At 52.8% G+C, this 19,013-nt stretch overlaps 1 protein-coding gene across 1 annotated transcript; it reads right to left on the minus strand.

Annotated features, from left to right (window-relative positions):
* Positions 1 to 660: 660 nt before the first annotated feature.
* LOC309380444 (uncharacterized protein) lies at positions 661 to 15,986 on the minus strand. Its single transcript, XM_081930316.1, has 3 exons — positions 15,821 to 15,986; positions 13,675 to 13,726; positions 661 to 10,712 (listed from the first exon to the last, which is right to left on the minus strand). The coding sequence occupies exons 1-3, from the start codon at positions 15,983 to 15,985 to the stop codon at positions 1,075 to 1,077; spliced, it is 9,855 nt and encodes a 3,284-aa protein (XP_081786442.1). The 5' UTR covers position 15,986; the 3' UTR covers positions 661 to 1,074.
* Between the last annotated feature and the right edge of the window lie 3,027 nt (positions 15,987 to 19,013).

The raw sequence follows: 19,013 nt of genomic DNA on the forward strand, positions 1-19,013 counted from the left end.
GCAGGACGCAACCTGAAAAGATTTAACCTGAAGCAAACGTAACAAGAGGCATGACTGTACATGCAATTTATTGGTGGATTGGAGAGAAAGCAACTGGGCTCAGGCTCTGGGTACAATTTGTGTGTATTTGAGAAAGAGAGGTGGGGTGAGGAAGGGAGGGAGAGAGAGAGAGAGAGAGAGAGAGAGAGAGAGAGAGAGAGAGAGAGAGAGAGAGAGAGAGAGAGTGTTTCACACCCAACTTTCACATTTAGAAAGATATTTGGCATCGCAGACACTATTGCTGAATTTCCCCAAACAGATTAGACTTTTCCTAACTCATGAAACTCTGTGAGGCCCCCATGAGGCGGATGGAATCTGCCTTGGAATGTCCTCCACAGCCAACCAACTTGGCCACCTCCTTAGGAACATCATTCAACATTCAGCCTCATTGGAAGATTCCTGGAGTCACAGAACTGTAGAGTTGGAAGGGACCCCTGGGGTCATCTAGTCCAACCCCCTGCAATGCAGGAATCTCAGCTCAAGCATCCATGACAGATGGCCATCCAACCTGGTTCAAGACAATCCTTTTTCACATAGCACATAGTTAAAACTACGGAACTCCTGCCTACAGGAGACAGGGATGGTTTAAAAAAGAGATTAGATGAATGTATGGAGAAGACTTGCAAAAGAGGCTTAGAGGAGGACCCAGGAGGCAGAGGAAGAAATGGGAGGAGAGACATGATAGAAAGCAGCAACAACAACAGTCTGAGGGAGAACAAGGGATGTTGGGCAGAAGGCTCAATGCTCAGGGAAGAGGGAGGCAGAGGAGCAACAGAGGAAGGAGGCCTTTACCATCGGGAAACTTGATCAAGAACAGGACCTTGTAGGGGTTCGACTGGATGATGTTAGGGGTCCCTTCCAATTCTACAACTCTATGATTCTTTGCATATCTGGTTAATGTAACAGAAAGAGCCCTCTGAAAATTCCAGCCAAGGAAGAGCATCTTAACAAAAGCAGAGGTTTTTTATTTTCTTACAAATACAACAAAACACAGACTATTATTTACAAACCAATAAAATAATAAAAACCTAAAACCTATACACGATTTTCCTCCTCACTGTCTGTTGAGCTCCAGAACGCCCTGCGCCTCAAAAGAATCTTCTCCTTTAGGTTGCGGAAGGGATCTTCGGAGGCTGCCCCACTCCGCCTGCCCATGTGTCTTGTGAAAGCAGAGCCCCGGGGGTGGTGGCTCCTCCCAGGAACACCAGCATGAGACACTTCTGGAGCTGCATGCCCACTTGCCGCTGTGGTGTGGCAGTCCTCAGGCCGTGGTTCCAAAACGCCACTTTGGAGAAAGGCCCCGCTCTTCGGCTGCCCCCTTAAAGGAGCTCCCATTTGCCCACTGGGCACACCCACAAAACATTGCTGTGCAAATCTCACTCGGATAACGGATCTCTGGTGCAGCCTCCCCCCTTTCCCTGGGGGTGTCCCCACTTGCAAGCCCAGAGGTCGCTCTCTCCCTTCCTCGCTGCTTGAGGCACTGCTCAATGGCCTCTCCGTCCCCCTGGTGCTGAGCCTAGTTTTCCTGGTGCTGGATGCCCCATCTTTGCCCCGAGCTCCCCTCCTGGATAGCCTTCCTGGGCTGGGAGTTTTCTGCCTTCTCCCCTCTCTGCCCCCACAAGACCTCGTACCCGAAGTCTTGCTCCTGCTCCTGGTCGAGGCCAATGCACTGTCCGGCCCTGTGGACCTCTCTCTGCTGTGGCTCATTCTGGAGGGCCTCCCCAGAAAATGTGGGTTGGAGGCTGAGCTTGCAGAAAGGCCAGGTCTGTTCTGGGATCTTGTGTTCTCCGCCGGAGACGGGCGTGCTTCTGAAACGCTGGTTCTGTGGGCCTCCTTGTCGCTCTGAACCGCAGAATGGGCTCCCGTTTGCCTCTTTGAGACTCCTCCTTTCACAGCAGGATCAGCACCCCTGTGAGGCTCAGTCCTGAACCCATCAGTCTTGCCCACCTCCTCTTCTTCCTCCAGGCAGCTGGCAGTGGGGGCTCCTGGCTGGATGCCCCCACTCCAGGATACCCTCTGCCTTTCCTGGCTTTGCAACCAGATGTGCAGCCCGTGTTTCAGGTTCAGTTTCCCCTCCAGGATGGCAGAGATGATGAACAAGCGCTTTTCTGCATCCTCGGCAGGAGAGGCCGTTTCTCTCTGAGGTCTCCTGACAGCCTCAGCCGCTTTGGGGCAGGATCCTGCCCCAGGCCTCTCCCCCACATTCTGATCATCATCAGCGCAGGGCTCCTGTCTTGCCAGGCTCTCTCTGCTGTGGATGGCTTTGCTGCCCCGGTGCCGGACCCTCTCCCTCTTCCGTTCTGTGCTGAAGGGCGACCGGTCCTCTGCTGGCAGGGGGCACGGTGTTGGTGGGTGGTCAGGTGGTGTCTTCAGAAAAATGCCTTCAGAGGCTGAGATGCTGCTGGCTTCAGGCATCCTCCCTACACCCGTCTCTTCTGCATCTGAGTGAAACCAGTCGGACGGAGGGGCTGGAAATTCTTCACCAGTACCCAGAAAACATCTGGACAAGAGATGCTGGTTGGAGCCTCCTGAGGCTTCGGAGCCCTCACATGAAGCCTTCCTGCTTCCTTCAGCAGCTGGGAGAAAAGCATTGTTCTGCTGCTGCTGCTCCAGAGATCTCCCGCTTACGCTAAGGGGTGGAGGAGGTTTCAGGCCTGTGCCGACTTCCCCTCTCTGCCCATCAGCCCAGCCCCTTGGCTCTGTGGGTGCAAACAGGGTTCTGTGGTCCTCCTGGGTCTGGAAGGTTGGCCCCACCCTACCCGCTGCAGACAGCCCAAGGCTGGCCTTTTCCCCATGGATCTGGCCCCTCTGTCTCTCCTGGCATTCTTTGTCCAGCCTGGGCACCATGGCCTCGTAGGTGGACTGTGGGGAGATGCCTTGGGACGGGTGCACAAAGGACCCCAGAGTTCTCTGGGAGATGTGGGCCCCAAGCAGGCCACTGGCTGCTCCTTCAGAAGACTTGCGGGGCCCCTCCTGTTCTGGGAGGTTAATATCCACCCTGCTTTCCGCAAAGGACAAACTGGGTTCTTCCTGGGTTTTGTTTCTTTCTGGAGAGGGGGAGGAGCCGCTTCCTGCACCCTTGGCCATGGCGGGGGCCTCTTCCTGCTGCTGCCAACCTTGATGTGCATCCATCCCATAGGGGAACGTCCTGTTTTTCTGATAAGTGGTGGTGTGGCCCATGCAGGTAGAGCAGGTAGCAATTTCTGGGGATGGAGATGATGGCGTTGGTTCTACTGGATGCTGGCGGTTCTGCATCATTCTCCGGAGGCTGAGGTCCAGCCACTCTGAAATCTTCTCTTTATCCCAAAGCAATGTTTCGATGCAACTTTCCAGGGCTGATTCAACACTGATGTCCAGGGAGCTGCGTTCCAAAGAGTTGATAAGCTGGTTGCCGCTAGGCCTGGCATCCTGCTTGTAGTCCTTAGGCCGAGCCGACGGAGGGAGAGGCGGCAGGATCCCACACTCCTCCTGTGGCTCCCGAAAGGTTCCTGGGTCCTGCAAGGACATGCCCAGAATGAATCTCATCCCAGGGTTGCCCTGCAATGCCCTTCCTTTGGAACATGGGCTCCTTGATAAATTCCCTCCATGTTTCCTCCCCTGGCCGCTGCCTCCCAGTGAGGTTACTGTGGAGAGATGGTGTTTGGGGAAAACAGAGGGAGAGGCTACACAAGAAGTAATTCTCCCACCTTGTCCCACTTGAAGCCGCAGTTCGGTCCGGTGGCCCTGTGGCTTCTTCTGCAAGCCTGAGCGGGATCCCACTTTCCCTTCCTCCACAGATCGGTCTCCAAAGACCCTGAGTGGTTTATAGTAGTGGTGAAGTCTGGGCTGGGAATGGCGAAGGAACAGCTTCAGCGAGTCCTGGATCTGCTCAGAAACACGCCAGCGGCAGGCCACAGCCAGTCTTCCAGGATGGGTGGCCACACGCAGCTTAGCACCCTGCCATGTGCTCTGGCCACAGACCTGGGCTCCTCCTGGAGCCTGGGGGGGACTCTCCACCTTAACGCTTATTCTCTCTCTGAGCTGCGGTCTCTCGTGGGCTCCTCTAGCTCCCTCTCCTCCCTTTGGGGCCAGAGCTTGTGGCTGCTCCTCAGTGGCTCCTGGTGCCTTTTCTGCTAAAGGCCTTTCCCCATCTGCATGTCTTTCTTCTTCGGAAGACGGACACTCCCTGGGAACATTCCCTTCCTCGGCAGCCTCCGAACTCATATCGGTGGTGCTGCTTTTTAACTCCATGGCCTCTGGGCTTCCAACTGCAGCGGCTACTTCCTCTTCGCCCTCTTGGCTGCCAGGAGGAACTCTGTTGTCTCCCTCTTCTCCAGCATGTCCAGTCTCACCAACACGACCCGTCATTTCCTCCTCCTCCTCCGCCTCCTGGGCATGGCTCATGGCTGTGACCCCCTGTCTCTCTCCAACCACACTCATTTCATCTTCTGCTGCTGGAGGGCTTTTGCAAGGGGCACCTGCAGGCTGTGGGCTCTGTGTCTCAGGTGTGCTCATTTCCCCTTCCTTTGCCCTTGGAGTCCACTCTGCCACAACTCCTTCTACAGCCAGTGGGATCTCATAAACCACACTCCCATTCCCTGCATCCTGTTGGATTTCACCAGCAACACCCTTTGTGGCCTCTGGCATCTCACTAGCAACATTATCTTGAGGCTCTGGTCCAAGAAGACTTTCTGTTTCTGTGGCTGGTGGTCTCTCACTAGTAACCGTGGTCATTTCTTCAGAAGTGGCTTGTGGGATCTCCTCTGTGATCTCTGCTTCCTCTGTGGGCTGTGGGCTCTCAGAAGCAATGTCCTCTGTGGCTTGTGGGCTACCACTGCTTCTTTCCTCTGTCACATGTTTGGTTTGGATAGCTGCTGTGTTTTCTCCACTAGCCTGTGTGATCTCATGAGGGGTGCTTATTGCTTCTGTAGCATTTGGGTTCTCGCCATCCGATTCTTCCAGCTGTGGGCTCTGAGCATCAGTCTTATCTTCCTTTGTGGCCTCCTGTGGGCTCTCTGCAGCTATGCCCTCATTCTCTGTGGCTCGTGATATCCCACCACTCACTTCCTCCCTGCCCTGCCGTTGGTCATCCATGATGTCTGCTTCACTAGGAGAAGGCAGGTTCCCATCAGAGATGCTCATTTCCTTGTTCCTCTCTGTAGCCATGCTTCTATCACCAACAAGACCCCCAAAATGACAGCGCTGGACAGCCAACTCAAGCCGGGCGATATCTTCTGTGGGCATAATAGTCATGGTGATGCCACGAGGCCACAGGGCCCCTTGGCCAGCAAGGATCAGCTTGGGAAGGGGTTGTCCTAAAAGGCGGTTTGCGGGTAGCTCAGAGACCCCAGCAGCAGCAGCAGCAGCAGCAGCAGCAGCGGGGGAAACCCCAAACTGGAGCTCCATATGTTTCTTAGCTAGGTGAAACCACATTGCCCTCAAGCTCTTGGACTCCAGTGTGGGGAGTGGAGGAGCTGCATTTTGTGTGGGGCTGGCCACTCCTCTTCTTCTGCAGGCGTCCTGCTCTGTGCCCACAGCCCACCGTACTGGAGCACTCCCAGAGCTGGGCCAGATCTCATCCAGACAAGACCTCGGATCTTTTCCTACTGGCGCATCAGCTGATGACAGCAACTTAAGGGACTGGGCCACCCTCCTGGGCAACCCCCATTGGTGTTGGAGATTCCTCTTACGCATGTGAAACTCTAAGCGGCTGCAGATTTCTTGAGGTAGGAAAATTGGCTCTTGTTGAATGATTTGAATCTGAACCACCTTGGTTCTTTGGGGGGTGGGCAGGAGGGGAAAGTCTCCTACAAAGGCCCTCAGTGATTTCTGGACAAGTCCCGGGAAGCACCATGCATGGTGGAGCTTCTTCTTCATGACATGAACTTCTAAGGCTTCTCTTTCCCTGTCCAGAAGGAACAGCGTTTGTGCCTCCTTGAACTCAATGACGGGCCTTTTCCTAGGTCCCAGGGGCTCAGTGAATGGCCTGGGCTCCATCCTGCTCAGACACTCCATGTTGTCTGCCCCCATACCTCCCCACAGGGATGCCAGATGCCTGCACTGAACAGCCAGGTCCACTTGTTTGACGTCACCCATGGGGAAGTGGGGCAAAGAGGAGCAACGAGGCTGGTGCAGCATAAAGCCAGGAGGGATCACCTTGGGGAGGGGTTGCCTGGGGGAGAGGTGCAGCCATGCCCAAGGGAGGCTGGTGAAATCTTGGGAGTCCCTCAGCTTCACCTCCAGGTTCTTCTTCACCAAGTGGAGCTGCAACTCGTCCGTGACTTGACCTTGCCATAGTGTGTTCCAGCCCATTCCAGTCCTGACTTCTGACAGTTCAGGAACCATCCCACAGTCAGGACAGTGGAGGTGGTCTTTCCTGTACCCAGCCCTTGCCAGGCCAAAGGTACTGCTCCCAAACTCAGGGCGAAGTTGCCTGATAGACTCTAGAACCCTCCTAGGCAGCCTCCACCGTCGTTGGCTCTCCAGCCTCTGAATGTGGAATTCTAAGCCCCTGAAGACGTTTCGCGGAAGGAGCAAGGATGGCTCCTGCCGAAGAACATGGATGTGGACTTCAGACTTTTGGGGGCTGGGCGGTGGGGGAGCTCTTTTCATGAAGCCCACCAGAGATTTCTGGATGAGGCCTGGGAGACCCCACTGATGCTGGATCCTCTTTGTTCGAATGTGCAGCTCTAAGCTCTCTCTGACCTGGGCTTCAAGGAATGGCGTCGGCTGCTCTAAGAACTCCACATCCATGTCTCTCGGGGGCCTGGAGGGCAGCTTGGGCTTCAGGGCACCCACAGTCACTACGTAGCTTCTGTCCAGCCCCCAAAGGGATGCCAAGTGATTGCGTAGGATGACCAACTCCATCTGATCCACCTCCACTGGCTTTATAAATGGCAGGAACTTGCTGCGTGGTTGTGGGGTCCAGTGGCCTCGGGAGGCTGGCTTGAGGAGGGGTGGCCTCCAAGACACCGGCTCGCCTTGGCAAGACTCTCTTACAACATCTGGGGAAAACTCCACACACTTCTTAGGAAAGGGGAGCTGCATCTTCTCCCAGACCTTTGGTCCAGATGCGTTGAGGAGCTGAGTCGTAGGTGGAAGAGAGCCAGCCCTTGTCCTTCCAGCCCCCTGAACTTCCAACTCTTCCCTGACCCAAGACTCTGTCACTTTGCTCTGGCTTCTGCCTAGTGGTGGAAGACGAGGCCTCGGGGCTTCCTCTCCCAGGACTGCTGTCTCAGGCCATAGACCCAATGATCTCAGGGACTGAAGGACCCTCCTGGGCAAGCCCCATTGCTGGTGGAGCTTCCTTTTTTGGATATGTTTCTCCAGACAGTCACAAACACCAGCTGGAAGGAATGGCAGCCCCTGTTGCCTTATCTGGAGGTCCACCATTGCCACGTGTGGGGTCTGCGGCGAATGAGCCCCACCTGAAAAGCCTGCCAAAGACCTCTGGACAAGGCCAGGGAGGCTCCATTCATGCTGGATCACCTTCTTGTTGACGTGCAGCTCCAAGGCCTCTCGGTCCAGGACTGAAAGAAACAGTGTCTCGGATTCCACAAACACGGGTGCTCTTTTGGGCCCGGGAGGCTGCAAGGACGGCCTGGACCCCACCCCACCCAGAGCTTCTACATAGTGGGTGCCCAGTCCCCAGAGGGACATTAAGTGGTTGTGCCGTATGGCCAGTTCAATTTGGCCTATGTCTTCTGGCCTCTGGGAGGGCAGGAAGTGGCTGCGGGCCTGGGGGGGCTTCTGGCTGGGCAGGATGAGCTTGGGGAGGGGCTGCCTCACTGAGGGGGGTGTGCTTTGTCCAGAAGGCCTGGTCAAGGCAGGCAGGAGCCCCAGCTGTGCCGCCACACACTTCTTGCCTAGGTGGAAAGTCACCTTCCCTGTGTCTCTAGCAGGCAGCAGAGGGGGCCTAAGATGACCCCATGGGGAGGAAGCCACCACCACCCTCATTTTCCTGGACCTCTGGTCTGTGCCTCCCCCAACCCCAACCTCCGGGTAAAACGTCCTGAGAGATTCAAGGACCCTCCTGGGCAAGCACCATCGCTGGAGCAAGACTCTCTTCCGCACGTTCCTCTCCAGCTCTTGCAGGGTGGCATTGCTGAGGAAGGGGACCTTGTCAGCCAGGAGGACGGTCACCTCCACATGCCCACGTGCCCGCAAATGGGGGGCATCTGGGCAAAGGGAGTGGAGGGATCTCTTGACAAGGCCTGGCAGCTCCCAAAAGTGCTGCAGCTTCTTCTCCCTCACGTGCCACTCGAGATCCTCCCGGGTTCCTTGGCTGAGGAACGGAGTGTCCACTGAGGCAAAGTCAAGCATGGCGCCCTTGCTAGATGAGGGAGGAGAGGGGGCCTGAGCTGAGGCCTTCTGGAGCTGGAGAGAGAGGGACTTTCCATAGAGTGTAGGCAGCCCCCACTGGCGGGACAAGTCTTTGTGGGTGACGTTGAGCTCCAGGCAGTCCAGGACTGCCTGCTCCACAAAGGGAAGCTTTTGGGATCGTGACCGCTGGGCGAGTCTCAAACCAGGCAGTTCAGGCCTCCTGAGATGGCCATCAGGGGCCTGAGACAAATGCTGTGCAGGGTCAAACAGTTTCAGTTGAATTTCCAGAACCCTTTTGGCCACGTGTCTCTGGAGTGCTGAGTTTGGAGGGTGCTCTGGACTTGCCTCTGCAAGCGGTGGCTGTCTCAATCCCCTCTCCCCTCGGGTGGACTCTGAGGCCTTCTCTAAACTTTTGGGCGTCTCTGCAGGCAGAGGGGAGCATGGTCTGACTCTGTGCTGCTGAGACACCATCACCCGCCTGGGAAGGCCCCGCTGCCTCTCTGGGATCTTGCTCCTGATGTGGCCGTCCATCTGCCTCGTGAACTCCAGGGTGATGAAGGTGGGTGGAGAGCTGTCAGGGAGGATCTCCCCTTCCACTCGCAAGGATAGCGTGGGTAACAAGCAGGGCTCTTGTGGTGGAGGTGGGACAAACTGCTGCAAGGACCACTGCACCAGGCTGGGCTGGTCCTCCTGGGGCTCAGCCTTCTTCCTGGCAAGGTGGGATTCCAGCTGCTCCTGTGCATAGGGGGGCAGAAAGGACTCTTCCGCATGCCCAGATTCAGTGGTGGGATGTCTCTGAGGTGGTGTGGTTGCCAGCTCCAGAGCACTGGGCACCTTCTGGGTATAGGACTGGAGATATTTGCTCCTGATGTTCACGTCCACGCAATATGCCTTCCTCCAAAGACCCAGGCTTGGCCCACAGCGCGGCTGAGGGTGGCTCCTTTGCCGTGGGATCAGCTTGGGGAGGGGTAGTTTCCTCACCCCTGGGGAGGCCGTTTCCGAGAAATCCCCCATGTGTTCAGAAAATGCCTCCAGCCCATTCTCGAACAACTTCTTCATGGCATCAGCTTGGGGGTCAGTTAGGGAATATAGGGCAGATTGGAGGGTGCCACCCCCAGCTGTGGAGATGAGGTGGGGAGCGTGCTGGTGTGGTTCTTCTGCCCTCGGGTGCTTGACTCCTCCTAGGCCTTCCTCTTCCGTGGATGTAGAGGAGATCTTGTCTATCATGTGATGAGAGACCGCCTTCCTGTGCCAGAAGGTCCTCTGGGCTCCCCTTGGTAGCCCCTGATGCCTGCGGAAAGTCACTCTCTTCACGTGCTGTTCCAGCCTCTTACTGCTGGCCACAGCCATGAAGGGGAGATCCTGAGGCCTTGTCACTGCATCCGCCTTCCTCTTTGTGGACCCCAGAAATGTGGGATCTGGGGCAGGAGGCAAAGAGGTCTTGAGGAGGCTCAAGGGCAGCCCCAGGTCGTGCTGAAGCCTCTTCACAACCAAGTGCAACTCCAAGGTCATGCGTGCCACATTGGACATGAAAGGAGTGTCCACAGAAGCAAATTTGTGCCTCTGATGCTTGTGAGACCCAGGTGAGGCCTTCAGGGGCCAAGATTGACGGTACCTTCTTCGTTGAGGAAGAAAATGCCCACCCTGACCATCCTCTTCCTCGCTCTCAGAAGAGGCATTGCTCTCACTCGGAGAGGAGGTTTCATATTTTTCCTGCTTAGGAAGGGGGGGTTCATGCAGCCCCCAAAACCTGCCCCTGTCTTGGCTACGGATGGGTGAGGAGGACAGGCCGGAAGAGGAGCTGGTGGAAGATGGCTCAGGTGGTCTAGAAGAGGTCCTGGGGTGGTCTTCTTGGTCTCCCAACTCTTTGTTGTCAACAGAACTGCCAGGGCCTGTTTTGCACCAAGGGGCAGCCGGGCTGTGGGGCTGGGAGTGTGGAGGGCCTGGCCATAGGGCTGATGAGCTGGGGCCCTGGAAATGAAGGCTGCTTGCAGGGTGGCGGGGATGCAAACAGGGCGGCTCCTCCTGCTGCTCCTTGCGGCTGTGAGGGTGCTGCCCCTTCCAGGGCCAGGGGGCTGCTTCCAGGCCCGGACTGAGGTCCCCAGGGTTAGGGGCAGGGTTGCTTCTGCTCCTCGGAAAGGTAGCACTTCCCCCCAGGACAGGAATGGCTGGCAGGCTGGAGCGCTCTATGTAAGAGGAGGTGGGCAACCCTGCCGGGTGGCTTCGTTGGGCCAGCCGCTCGGCCTCCGTAGCGGTGCAGGCGCACAAGGGACAGGCTGCGTTGTCACACAGCAACCTGCGGATGGAGATGCTGGGGCTGGTCCTGTCTAGCAGCTGCCAAGTCACCGTTTCTCTCTCCCAGACTCTGGGGCCTGCAAGGAGACAGGAAGGCACCAGTCAGCTTTCCTCCAGACCCAGAGCCCCTTTCCTGCCACATACATGCACACCTGCGATTCCTCTCAGTATTTTCATCCCTTCCATTCCAAAGATCACCAGATCATGTCTGTTTTACTTTCTGTATCAGAGAAAGGAGGGCGCAGAAACCACTCTTCCAGACTTCCCTCCCTAGCACTGTGCTGGTTTTTCTTTGATCTGTCTAGAGACTAAGTGGCAGCATGAGAGAGAGCTGACTCTCTCGTGCATGTCCGTTATGTTCTTTTGTTTTGTTTAATCAGTACAGTGGTACCTTGGGTTAAGAACATAATTCGTTCTGGAGGTCCATTCTTAACCTGAAACTGTTCTTAACCTGAAGCACCACTTTAGCTAATGGGGCCTCCTGCTGCCGCTGCACCGCCAGAGCACGATTTCTGTTCTCATCCTGAAGCAAAGTTCTTAACCCGAGGTAATATTTCTAGGTTAGTGGAGTCTGTAACCTGAAGCGTATGTAACCTGAAGCGTATGTAACCTGAAGCGTATGTAACCCAAGATACCACTGTAGTAATAAAATTAGGTATGCAACAAAACCTCCACTGTTTCGCTTCCATTACTCTGCTACTATTGAGGTGCTCACAACAGCAAATGTGATTCCACTGCACCAGGACCTGTTCTAGAGGAACGCTGTGCTCTGCTGTTTCTGCGTTCCTGTGATCGGAGGGTCAGTGAAGGTGTTCCCGACACCCAGCCCATGCAGGCGCTGAATGCACCGGCTCTAAAGGGTGTACGGACAATTCCTGCATTGTAGACGGTTGGCTTAGATGACCCCTGGGTCTGCAGTTCTGCAGATCTACAGACCTGCCACATCTGGGCTATGTTTTCAATGCCAAGAAATGCTGCTGTGGCATACTGGGAATGCTGAGAGTGGCAGGAGAGGATATATTGTTTATTAATATCCTTCCGAACTTGCACTAGCAAGTTCCTTTATATAGCAGTTACATTCCCCCTTTTTATATGCACAACAGATAGCTGGTTGCAGGCTCATGTGAGCCTCTCACTATTATACAATTCAGTCTGTCTCAGATAGAATTGTACGTTCCTGGTAAGTTCCCTTGAATCCCTCTTAAAAGAATAAAGACGCCACAATCTCATTCAAAGTCAATAAAAGAAGTTTACTCACATCAGTTCACAGTTGGATTCCTGAAGGCAGGTAAAGGTAAAGGTAAAGGTACCCCTGCCCGTACGGGCCAGTCTTGCCAGACTCTGGGGTTGTGCGCCCATCTCACTTAAGAGGCCAGGGGCCAGCGCTGTCCGGAGACACTTCCGGGTCACGTGGCCAGCGTGACATCGCTGCTCTGGCGAGCCAGAGCCGCACACGGAAACGCCGTTTACCTTCCCGCTGGTAAGCGGTCCCTATTTATCTACTTGCACCCGGAGGTGCTTTCGAACTGCTAGGTTGGCAGGCGCCTGAAGGCAGACTTAGTTACAAATATGTACATGTGGAACTACCCCATATGGGGGAATAATCCCAGTGCTTCTGCTCACTGAGAGCTAGCAGAGCAGTCCTAGCTAGAAGCTGGTCAAACGAAGAAGGAAGTCAAAAAGAGAGAGGCGTGCTGTGTGACTCCTCCTTTTGTTACCTGGACAGGTGAGGTCACGCCCACCTTCTAGCACATGCAAAAGGAAGGATGCTCCAGCCAAGAGGAACAGGAAGTTTCGACTGGCTGGACCAAACATTCCCTTGCGTGTCTTCTCTAGCATTTCAAGGAATGTTGTGCTTGACTGCCTCTCATGGATCACATCCCACACAGACGTCACCTCATGAGATACACCAACGCCGCTTCATGCCTCCCAAATGAGGATTCTCCATGCAGCGTCTGGAAAATGCTCCCGTCAAAACACAGAGGTCAGCAGCTGCTGCAGCTCCCGGGTGGTTCATGCTAAGCATAAAAAGCAGAGGCAGAACACCTGCAACAGGGACTCTCACATTCCAGCATCATAGAATCATAGAGCTCGAACCCACAGCCCTGAGATTAAAGGCCTCACGCTCTACCGACTGAGCTATCCCAAAGGTAATCCCAGAGCGTCCTATTTTGACAGCGGCTAGATAGCTTTAGAAGGGGGCTCAGCAAATTATTGGGCAGTAAGGAGATAAATGGCTCCTAGCCACAATGGCCGCAGAATGGCCTTGGTCGCTTAGATGGCTAGAGCGTGCTGCTGATAATGCTGAGATTGCAGGTTTGATCCCTGTATGGCAGCGGTTCTCAATCTGTGGTCCCCAGATGTTGTTGGACTACAACTCCCATCATCCCTGAGCTCTGGCCTTGCTATCTAGGGGTGATGGGAGTCGTAGGGAGTTGTAGTTCAACAACATCTGGGGACCCACAGGTTGAGAAAGGCTGCCGTATGGGATAGCTGCATATTGCTGCATTGCAGGGGGCTGGACTAGATGACACTCAGGGTCCCTTCCAACGCTACAAGCCTATGGATCAGTGACAGTAGTCCTTTTGGTACCAATTGTGGGGCAACACCGAAAGGAGAACGCAGTGGTCGTGATTATGACTGGCATGCCAAGGGACTGAGCAACAAGATGAGATGCAAGCAGCTTAAAACCAATTAAAAGTCAAAGGGGAAAACAGCACACAAAATGGAAGTTATCTAAAGTGCTCACCCAACAGTACAATCAACTTCCTTGTGGACTTCCTGCAAGTCACAAGAAGAGCCTTGCAGCTGGATCAGCCCATAGAGGGGGCATCTCATTTTGTTGTCCTAGTGGCCACTCAAGGGAATCCCAGAAGAAGGACCTGAGGGCAGCAGTATTTGGCCCGCCTGCCATTCCCAACAATGGGCATCATTCAGAGAGACACTGTTGCGTCTGACAGCGGAGCAGAGCTAGAAGTGCTGGCTGGTCCCTCTGGGTGTCCAGATCCCTGGAATGTGGCTCTTGCCTGAATGCCTTACCTTCTCTTTTGTCAGCATTTGCCTGGGGCTGGTCTCTGCTTTCCAGATGATCCTGCCAGGAAGAGGAGGCAGCAAAGTTACTCAGGAGGAAGGGGGTGTCCCTGATCTTCCTGCTTTCTGGAGTCACAGGCTCAGGACTCCCCAACTCATGCACTTGAAAGTCATTTACAAATTAAAACCACAATGAAGCTGTGGAAACGACAGAGCCGCTGTGTAGAATCAGCCCAGCAATAAAGGTGTTGGGGGGCACTAAGATGGTCAAGGGTCTGGAAACCAAGCCTTATGAGGAGCGGTTGAGGGAGTTGGGTATGTTTAGCCGGGAGAAGAGGAGACTCAGGGGTGGTACGATAGCCAGCTTCAAGTATCTGAAGGGTTGTCACAGGGAGGATGGAGCAAGCTTGTTTTCTCCTGCTCTGGAGGACCTGAACCCAGTGGACTCAAACGGCATGAAATGAGATTCTGATTCAACCTGAGGAAAAACATTCTGATGGTAAGAGCTGTTCAACAGTGGAAAGGACTCCCTTGGGAAGCTGTGGATTTTCCTTCCTTGGAGGTTTTAAAGCAGAGGTTGGATGGCCATTTGCCATGGCTACTTTAGCTGAGATTGCTGCGCCGCAGGGGGCTGGACTAGAGGACCTTTGGGAGACCCTTCCAGTACTACTGTTCTGTGAAGACTCTTTCCTGTTTACAAGCTATAGAACATTTTGATCTTTTGTACTCTGCCTGTGCTAGTCCCAGTCCAGCCCTCCATCGAGCCTTGGAGCCTGTTCCCAAGATAGGGACCTTCAATCTTGTATTATGAAATCATCCACTGGGAAGGTTCTTCATCAATGGCCCGCATCTGGAGTCTGAGCTGATCCCTCTCTTTGGGCAAAAACCCTGTTCTGAGCCTCATCAGACAGGTGTCTTGGGACCAACAGGCTGTTTGAAGCATAAGGAGGGAAAAGGGAGAGATGGGTGCCTCTTTGAGAGAGCAGGAAGACCACTGGTGGTGAGGTGAGGGTGGTAGAGCTGAAAAGGCAAAGGCCATGGGAAAGGATTTCTCAGAATATGGGGGGGGGTAGGGGAGCTTTCAAGGACCAGGACTATGTGCTGGATTCAGAAGTGGACAGAAAACCAATGGAGGAACTTATGGAGGAGACTCCCAGGATCAGAGCCATGAGGAGGGAATGGTTTAGATCAACATACATGGATCAAGCTGAAACCACAGAGCATCAGAGAGGATAACACTGGCAGGGATGCTTGGATCATGGACCAGAATGCTTGATGAAGGCAAGAGGGAAAGGCCCATATTTCTGTAAATTCATCCAGAGCAAAAGGATGTATCACAATATGCTTGGTGCAGTGAGATGACCCGTTAACAAACTGCTTACACCAAAATGATGTCACCACTGTGCCGCCGCGATGTCATCACCTTGGGACTTCCACATTAGTGGCCGATGACCTTTGAAGTGGAAAGGGCCATGTGGTGTGAGTCACAAACAGGGGTCCTTGGTCCTCGCCCTCGGTGGGCCAGCCTTAGAGAGAGGAGCAACTGCAATGTGTTATACATGGGGCTGTCTCTGAAGACGCCTCAGAGACTTCAGCTGCTGCAGAATTCAGCAGCCAGGTTGCTCGCAGTCAAGGCGCTTTGAACATATAATGCCAATCCTGGCCCAACTGCACTGGCTGCCAATTAGTTTCTGGGCCCAAATCAAATTTTGACCTATAAAGCCTTAAATGGCTCAGGACCACAGTACCCCAAGAACTGCCATTCTCTATATGTACCTACCTGTGCAGTGAGATAGTCACCTGAGGCTCTTCTTTACGTGCCTCCTCCATGGGAGGTCCAGAGGCTGGCAAAGGCTTTTTATGGGGCAGGTTCCAATTTGTGTAATGCTCTCCTGGGGAACCTTACCTGGTGCCTTCATTACATATATTTAGGAGACAGACAAAAGCCTTCCTCTATAACCAGGTCTTTGGCCTTTAACTGCTGTATCTGTGGTGGTTTAGAAGTGGACGGGATGTTTTTAATGCATTTTTTTCTCCTTGATTTTAATGTAACCATTGGCAGGGGTGTCTGCTTGTTTGCTTGGCTAGAAGTTGCTTTGGGTTGCCCCGGACATGATAGAACAAATTCAGCAAATCATAATAATAACTTGCTCACTTCTTGTGCTACAGAGGCCGGAGTCACAGAAGCTTCCCATCCCACGGAAAAAGAGAAGATTCTCCTCCACATGCTGCCAAGTCTGATGCACCTCAGGAAGGAGACACCCTGGATCCTTTTGGTGAGGAAGATCAGGACCAAGTTGAGGATTCTCCATGTGGACATGCCCCACAGACAACGGAAGCATGGTTCTCCCAGACAATGACGCTCCTCCTGCATTGGCTACAGCTGCATTCTAAAGAACATCACAAAGGAGTGGTTCTCGGCTCATTTCTAGAACCAACAATCAAAAAACAACCTTTGGAACACTCCCTGGGTTCTCTCCATCTGGCACCCAGGAGCATCGCATCAGAAGAGCAGAAAAACTGGTCCCCAGGTCAGTGACAAATTTTGCAGAAATGCACACCTCAGGACTCCATGGGTCTGCACTGCTGTGCCAGATGTGAAGTTAGTGACCCACCAGATTGATGTGGGATGTGAAACACAAGAGCAGTCAAGTACAACATTCCTAGAGTGAACATGTTTACACATGGGGAGGAATGCTTGTCCAGCCAGCAGGTCAACTTCCTGTTTCCTTCTGGGCTGGGACAGACTTCCTCTGCATGTGACTAGAAGTGGGCATGGCCTCACCTGTGCAGGTAACGACAAAAGCACAGGGCAGGACAGCCATCTCTCTTTTACTACATGCATCGAAGAAGCAACATCTGCTTAGCCAAAGATGCTCTCAAAGATGCTTCCAGCCAAGAGAGGACAATGGGACTGTCTTCTTATGGGATAGTTTTCCAAGTGTATGTTACTTTTCTAAGCTAAGTCTGCCTTCTGGAATCCTATTGTGAACAGAATGATGTGTGAGTAAACCTTTTTATACTTTGATAGAAGACTGTGTCGCATCTTATCTTTTATGAGGGAATAAGGGGAAAATACCAGAGCAGTTATTATAGAGGCTTTAGCGAGCCTGAGCAAACGCATCCGCTGCAAGTTTTAAAAGGGGAATGTTACTCTGCTAAATTGTGGAACTTGTTAACACAAGTTGGAAAGGCTATAACCAAACAATATATCCTCTCCTGCATCCCTGAACATTCCCACAATTGATCGAGTGCACTCTTGTACAAGTCAAACTGCCCATGACGAGTGTGTTCCAACGGAAATAGTTGCTACCTGGAGGTAACTAGGCTGTGGACAAGTGTCACCCCATTAGCCCCCATCAGTATGGAACTTTGAGATAGGACAGTAATTCCACCACCTGGATCTTTTAGCTCTTACGGCTGGAGAGTCAGGCAATGGAAATGTCTGAGGATGTATTTGATTTGCAAAAGACATTCAATTTCTGGAATAGAAAGTGGCAGAACACCACTTGGCGTGTACAGCGCCTAGCTAAAACCCCTCTGACATCACGTGAGCGAAATATGACATAATGACGAATCCGTTTCCCATGCTTGGTGTGGGAGGGCTGTCTTTGCATACAGACAACTCCTAAAGAGGGATGTGGTATCAGGGATCAATCTGGTAAATCACTGTAATAAACAAAAATCTGCCCTTATTCCCTTAAGGGGGACACAAGAGCCCTTATAGAGTCCTTTGTAGGTTCTCCATCGGTCGGAGAAAATAACAGAGGCCAAACAGAGAATATTGAGAAGCAAAGCAGCTAGTAAGCCTGATCTTTATTGATCTGTTGCAACAGGGTCTCCAAACACCACACGCAGGAAAGGAGGAGAAACCCAGAACAAAGGTGTGCCCATCCTTACCTAGACATTTTAAATTGCCCCCCTGGAGTCCAGGACCACCCCCAGAAACATCATACATACATCACAGAAGGGGTGTAGCTCAAGACCAGCCCCCAGATACATCATACCTACATCACAGAAAAGGCAGTCTACAACAGAAATCTGAGTGCATTGTTTATCTCCTATTACCTGTTAATGGTTGGATTGCCTGGGGAGCCTGGCCAGTCTTTTGTAATGATAAATACTTAGTTCCTGAGCCAGGTCACAGGCTCACCCTGTTCATACACAGACATACCCTTAAGACAGGATTTGTGAAGGAAAAGACAATGGGGAGGCTTTTCCATTTTCCTTCGACCTTGCAGAGAAAACATTTGGTCAGTTTGGGAGTCAAGATGGTTTCAGGGCTGTTTTCCTGAGCTGCTTCAAACATGTGATTTATATATTTATGTGCGTGTTTGCTTGGTACATTTATGAACATTTATTATATATATAAGACCTTAAATTTTTTATTTCATCACTACACATCTGGTGCAGCAGTGCAGACCCATGGAGTTCAGAGGTGTGCATTTCTGCAAAATTTGTCACCAACCCTTAATTGTCGGGCACCAACTTTTCTGCTCTTAGGATTCCAGACTGTCATTATTTTCCCATGGCCTGCTGGCGAATCAGGCAAGCCTGGAAAAAAGGAGACTAAGAGGAGATATGAGAGCCATCTTCAAATATCTCAAGGGCTGTCACATGGAAGATGGAGAAAGCTTGTTTTCAGGCCCTGAGGCGGATAGCGACTCCCTCAATATTGAGGGGGCCGAAGCCCCTTCCACCCCCTATGGATGATGCCCCTACCCACAAGCAAGACTTGGGCACAAGAGCACTCTCCCTTCCTCTGGTTTCCAGCAAAGTATCGCACAAAAACCGGCATCTCCAAAATAACTGACCTTTTTGTGAGAAGGAAGTATCTACCATCTTGCAAACAAATCAGAATGAGTGCTCAACAAGCAGCTCATCTGGAAGCCTCCTTTTTGTTCGCATCTGATTTATTGCTATTTGCTTGGAGCAGAATGTGGGGTATTTTTTCAGAATAGTTTTATTTGAGGCTGTTGCAAACAGGTGTTCTGCAATCCCAAAGAACCTACAGTTAGCCAGTTTGTGCTCTCCGTGCAAACGCCTATCTGAGAATACCTGCAGTGTGTTCCATTCCCTTGAGGGCCTCTTCCAAGCTTTTTAGGAGGAATCGGCACATGAGAAACTGAGATGTCCAGCAGTCATGACTCATGGAGGCAATGAATAGCTCGGAATCACCAGCTCAAATATTCCACTGGGATTTGCTTCCAAATAAGCCCCTTTTCTGGCATTGCATCTCCTGCCATTGCTGCCTCTTCAGCCTCTAGATGGCAGCAATTGATGCCACAAGGATGCAAGAAGGAGCCTCCTAAGGCCAAGGGCCTGCTGGAGCCTCCATGGGGAGCTGG

The sequence above is a fragment of the Podarcis melisellensis genome, assembly GCF_964234715.1.
Source record: "Podarcis melisellensis genome assembly, chromosome: 11".
Classification (NCBI taxonomy): domain Eukaryota; kingdom Metazoa; phylum Chordata; class Lepidosauria; order Squamata; family Lacertidae; genus Podarcis; species Podarcis melisellensis.

Bases quoted from the DNA above. Each gene is read 5' to 3' on its own strand.
- LOC309380444 (XM_081930316.1), bottom strand. From the start codon at position 15,985: ATGTCCACATGGAGAATCCTCAACTTGGTCCTGATCTTCCTCACCAAA. The intron at 13,727-15,820 runs GTGAGCAAGTTA...TCTTCCTGGCAG, and splicing joins CGGCCTCTGTAGCACAAGAA to GATCATCTGGAAAGCAGAGA. The intron at 10,713-13,674 runs GTAAGGCATTCA...GTCTCCTTGCAG, and splicing joins AAATGCTGACAAAAGAGAAG to GCCCCAGAGTCTGGGAGAGA.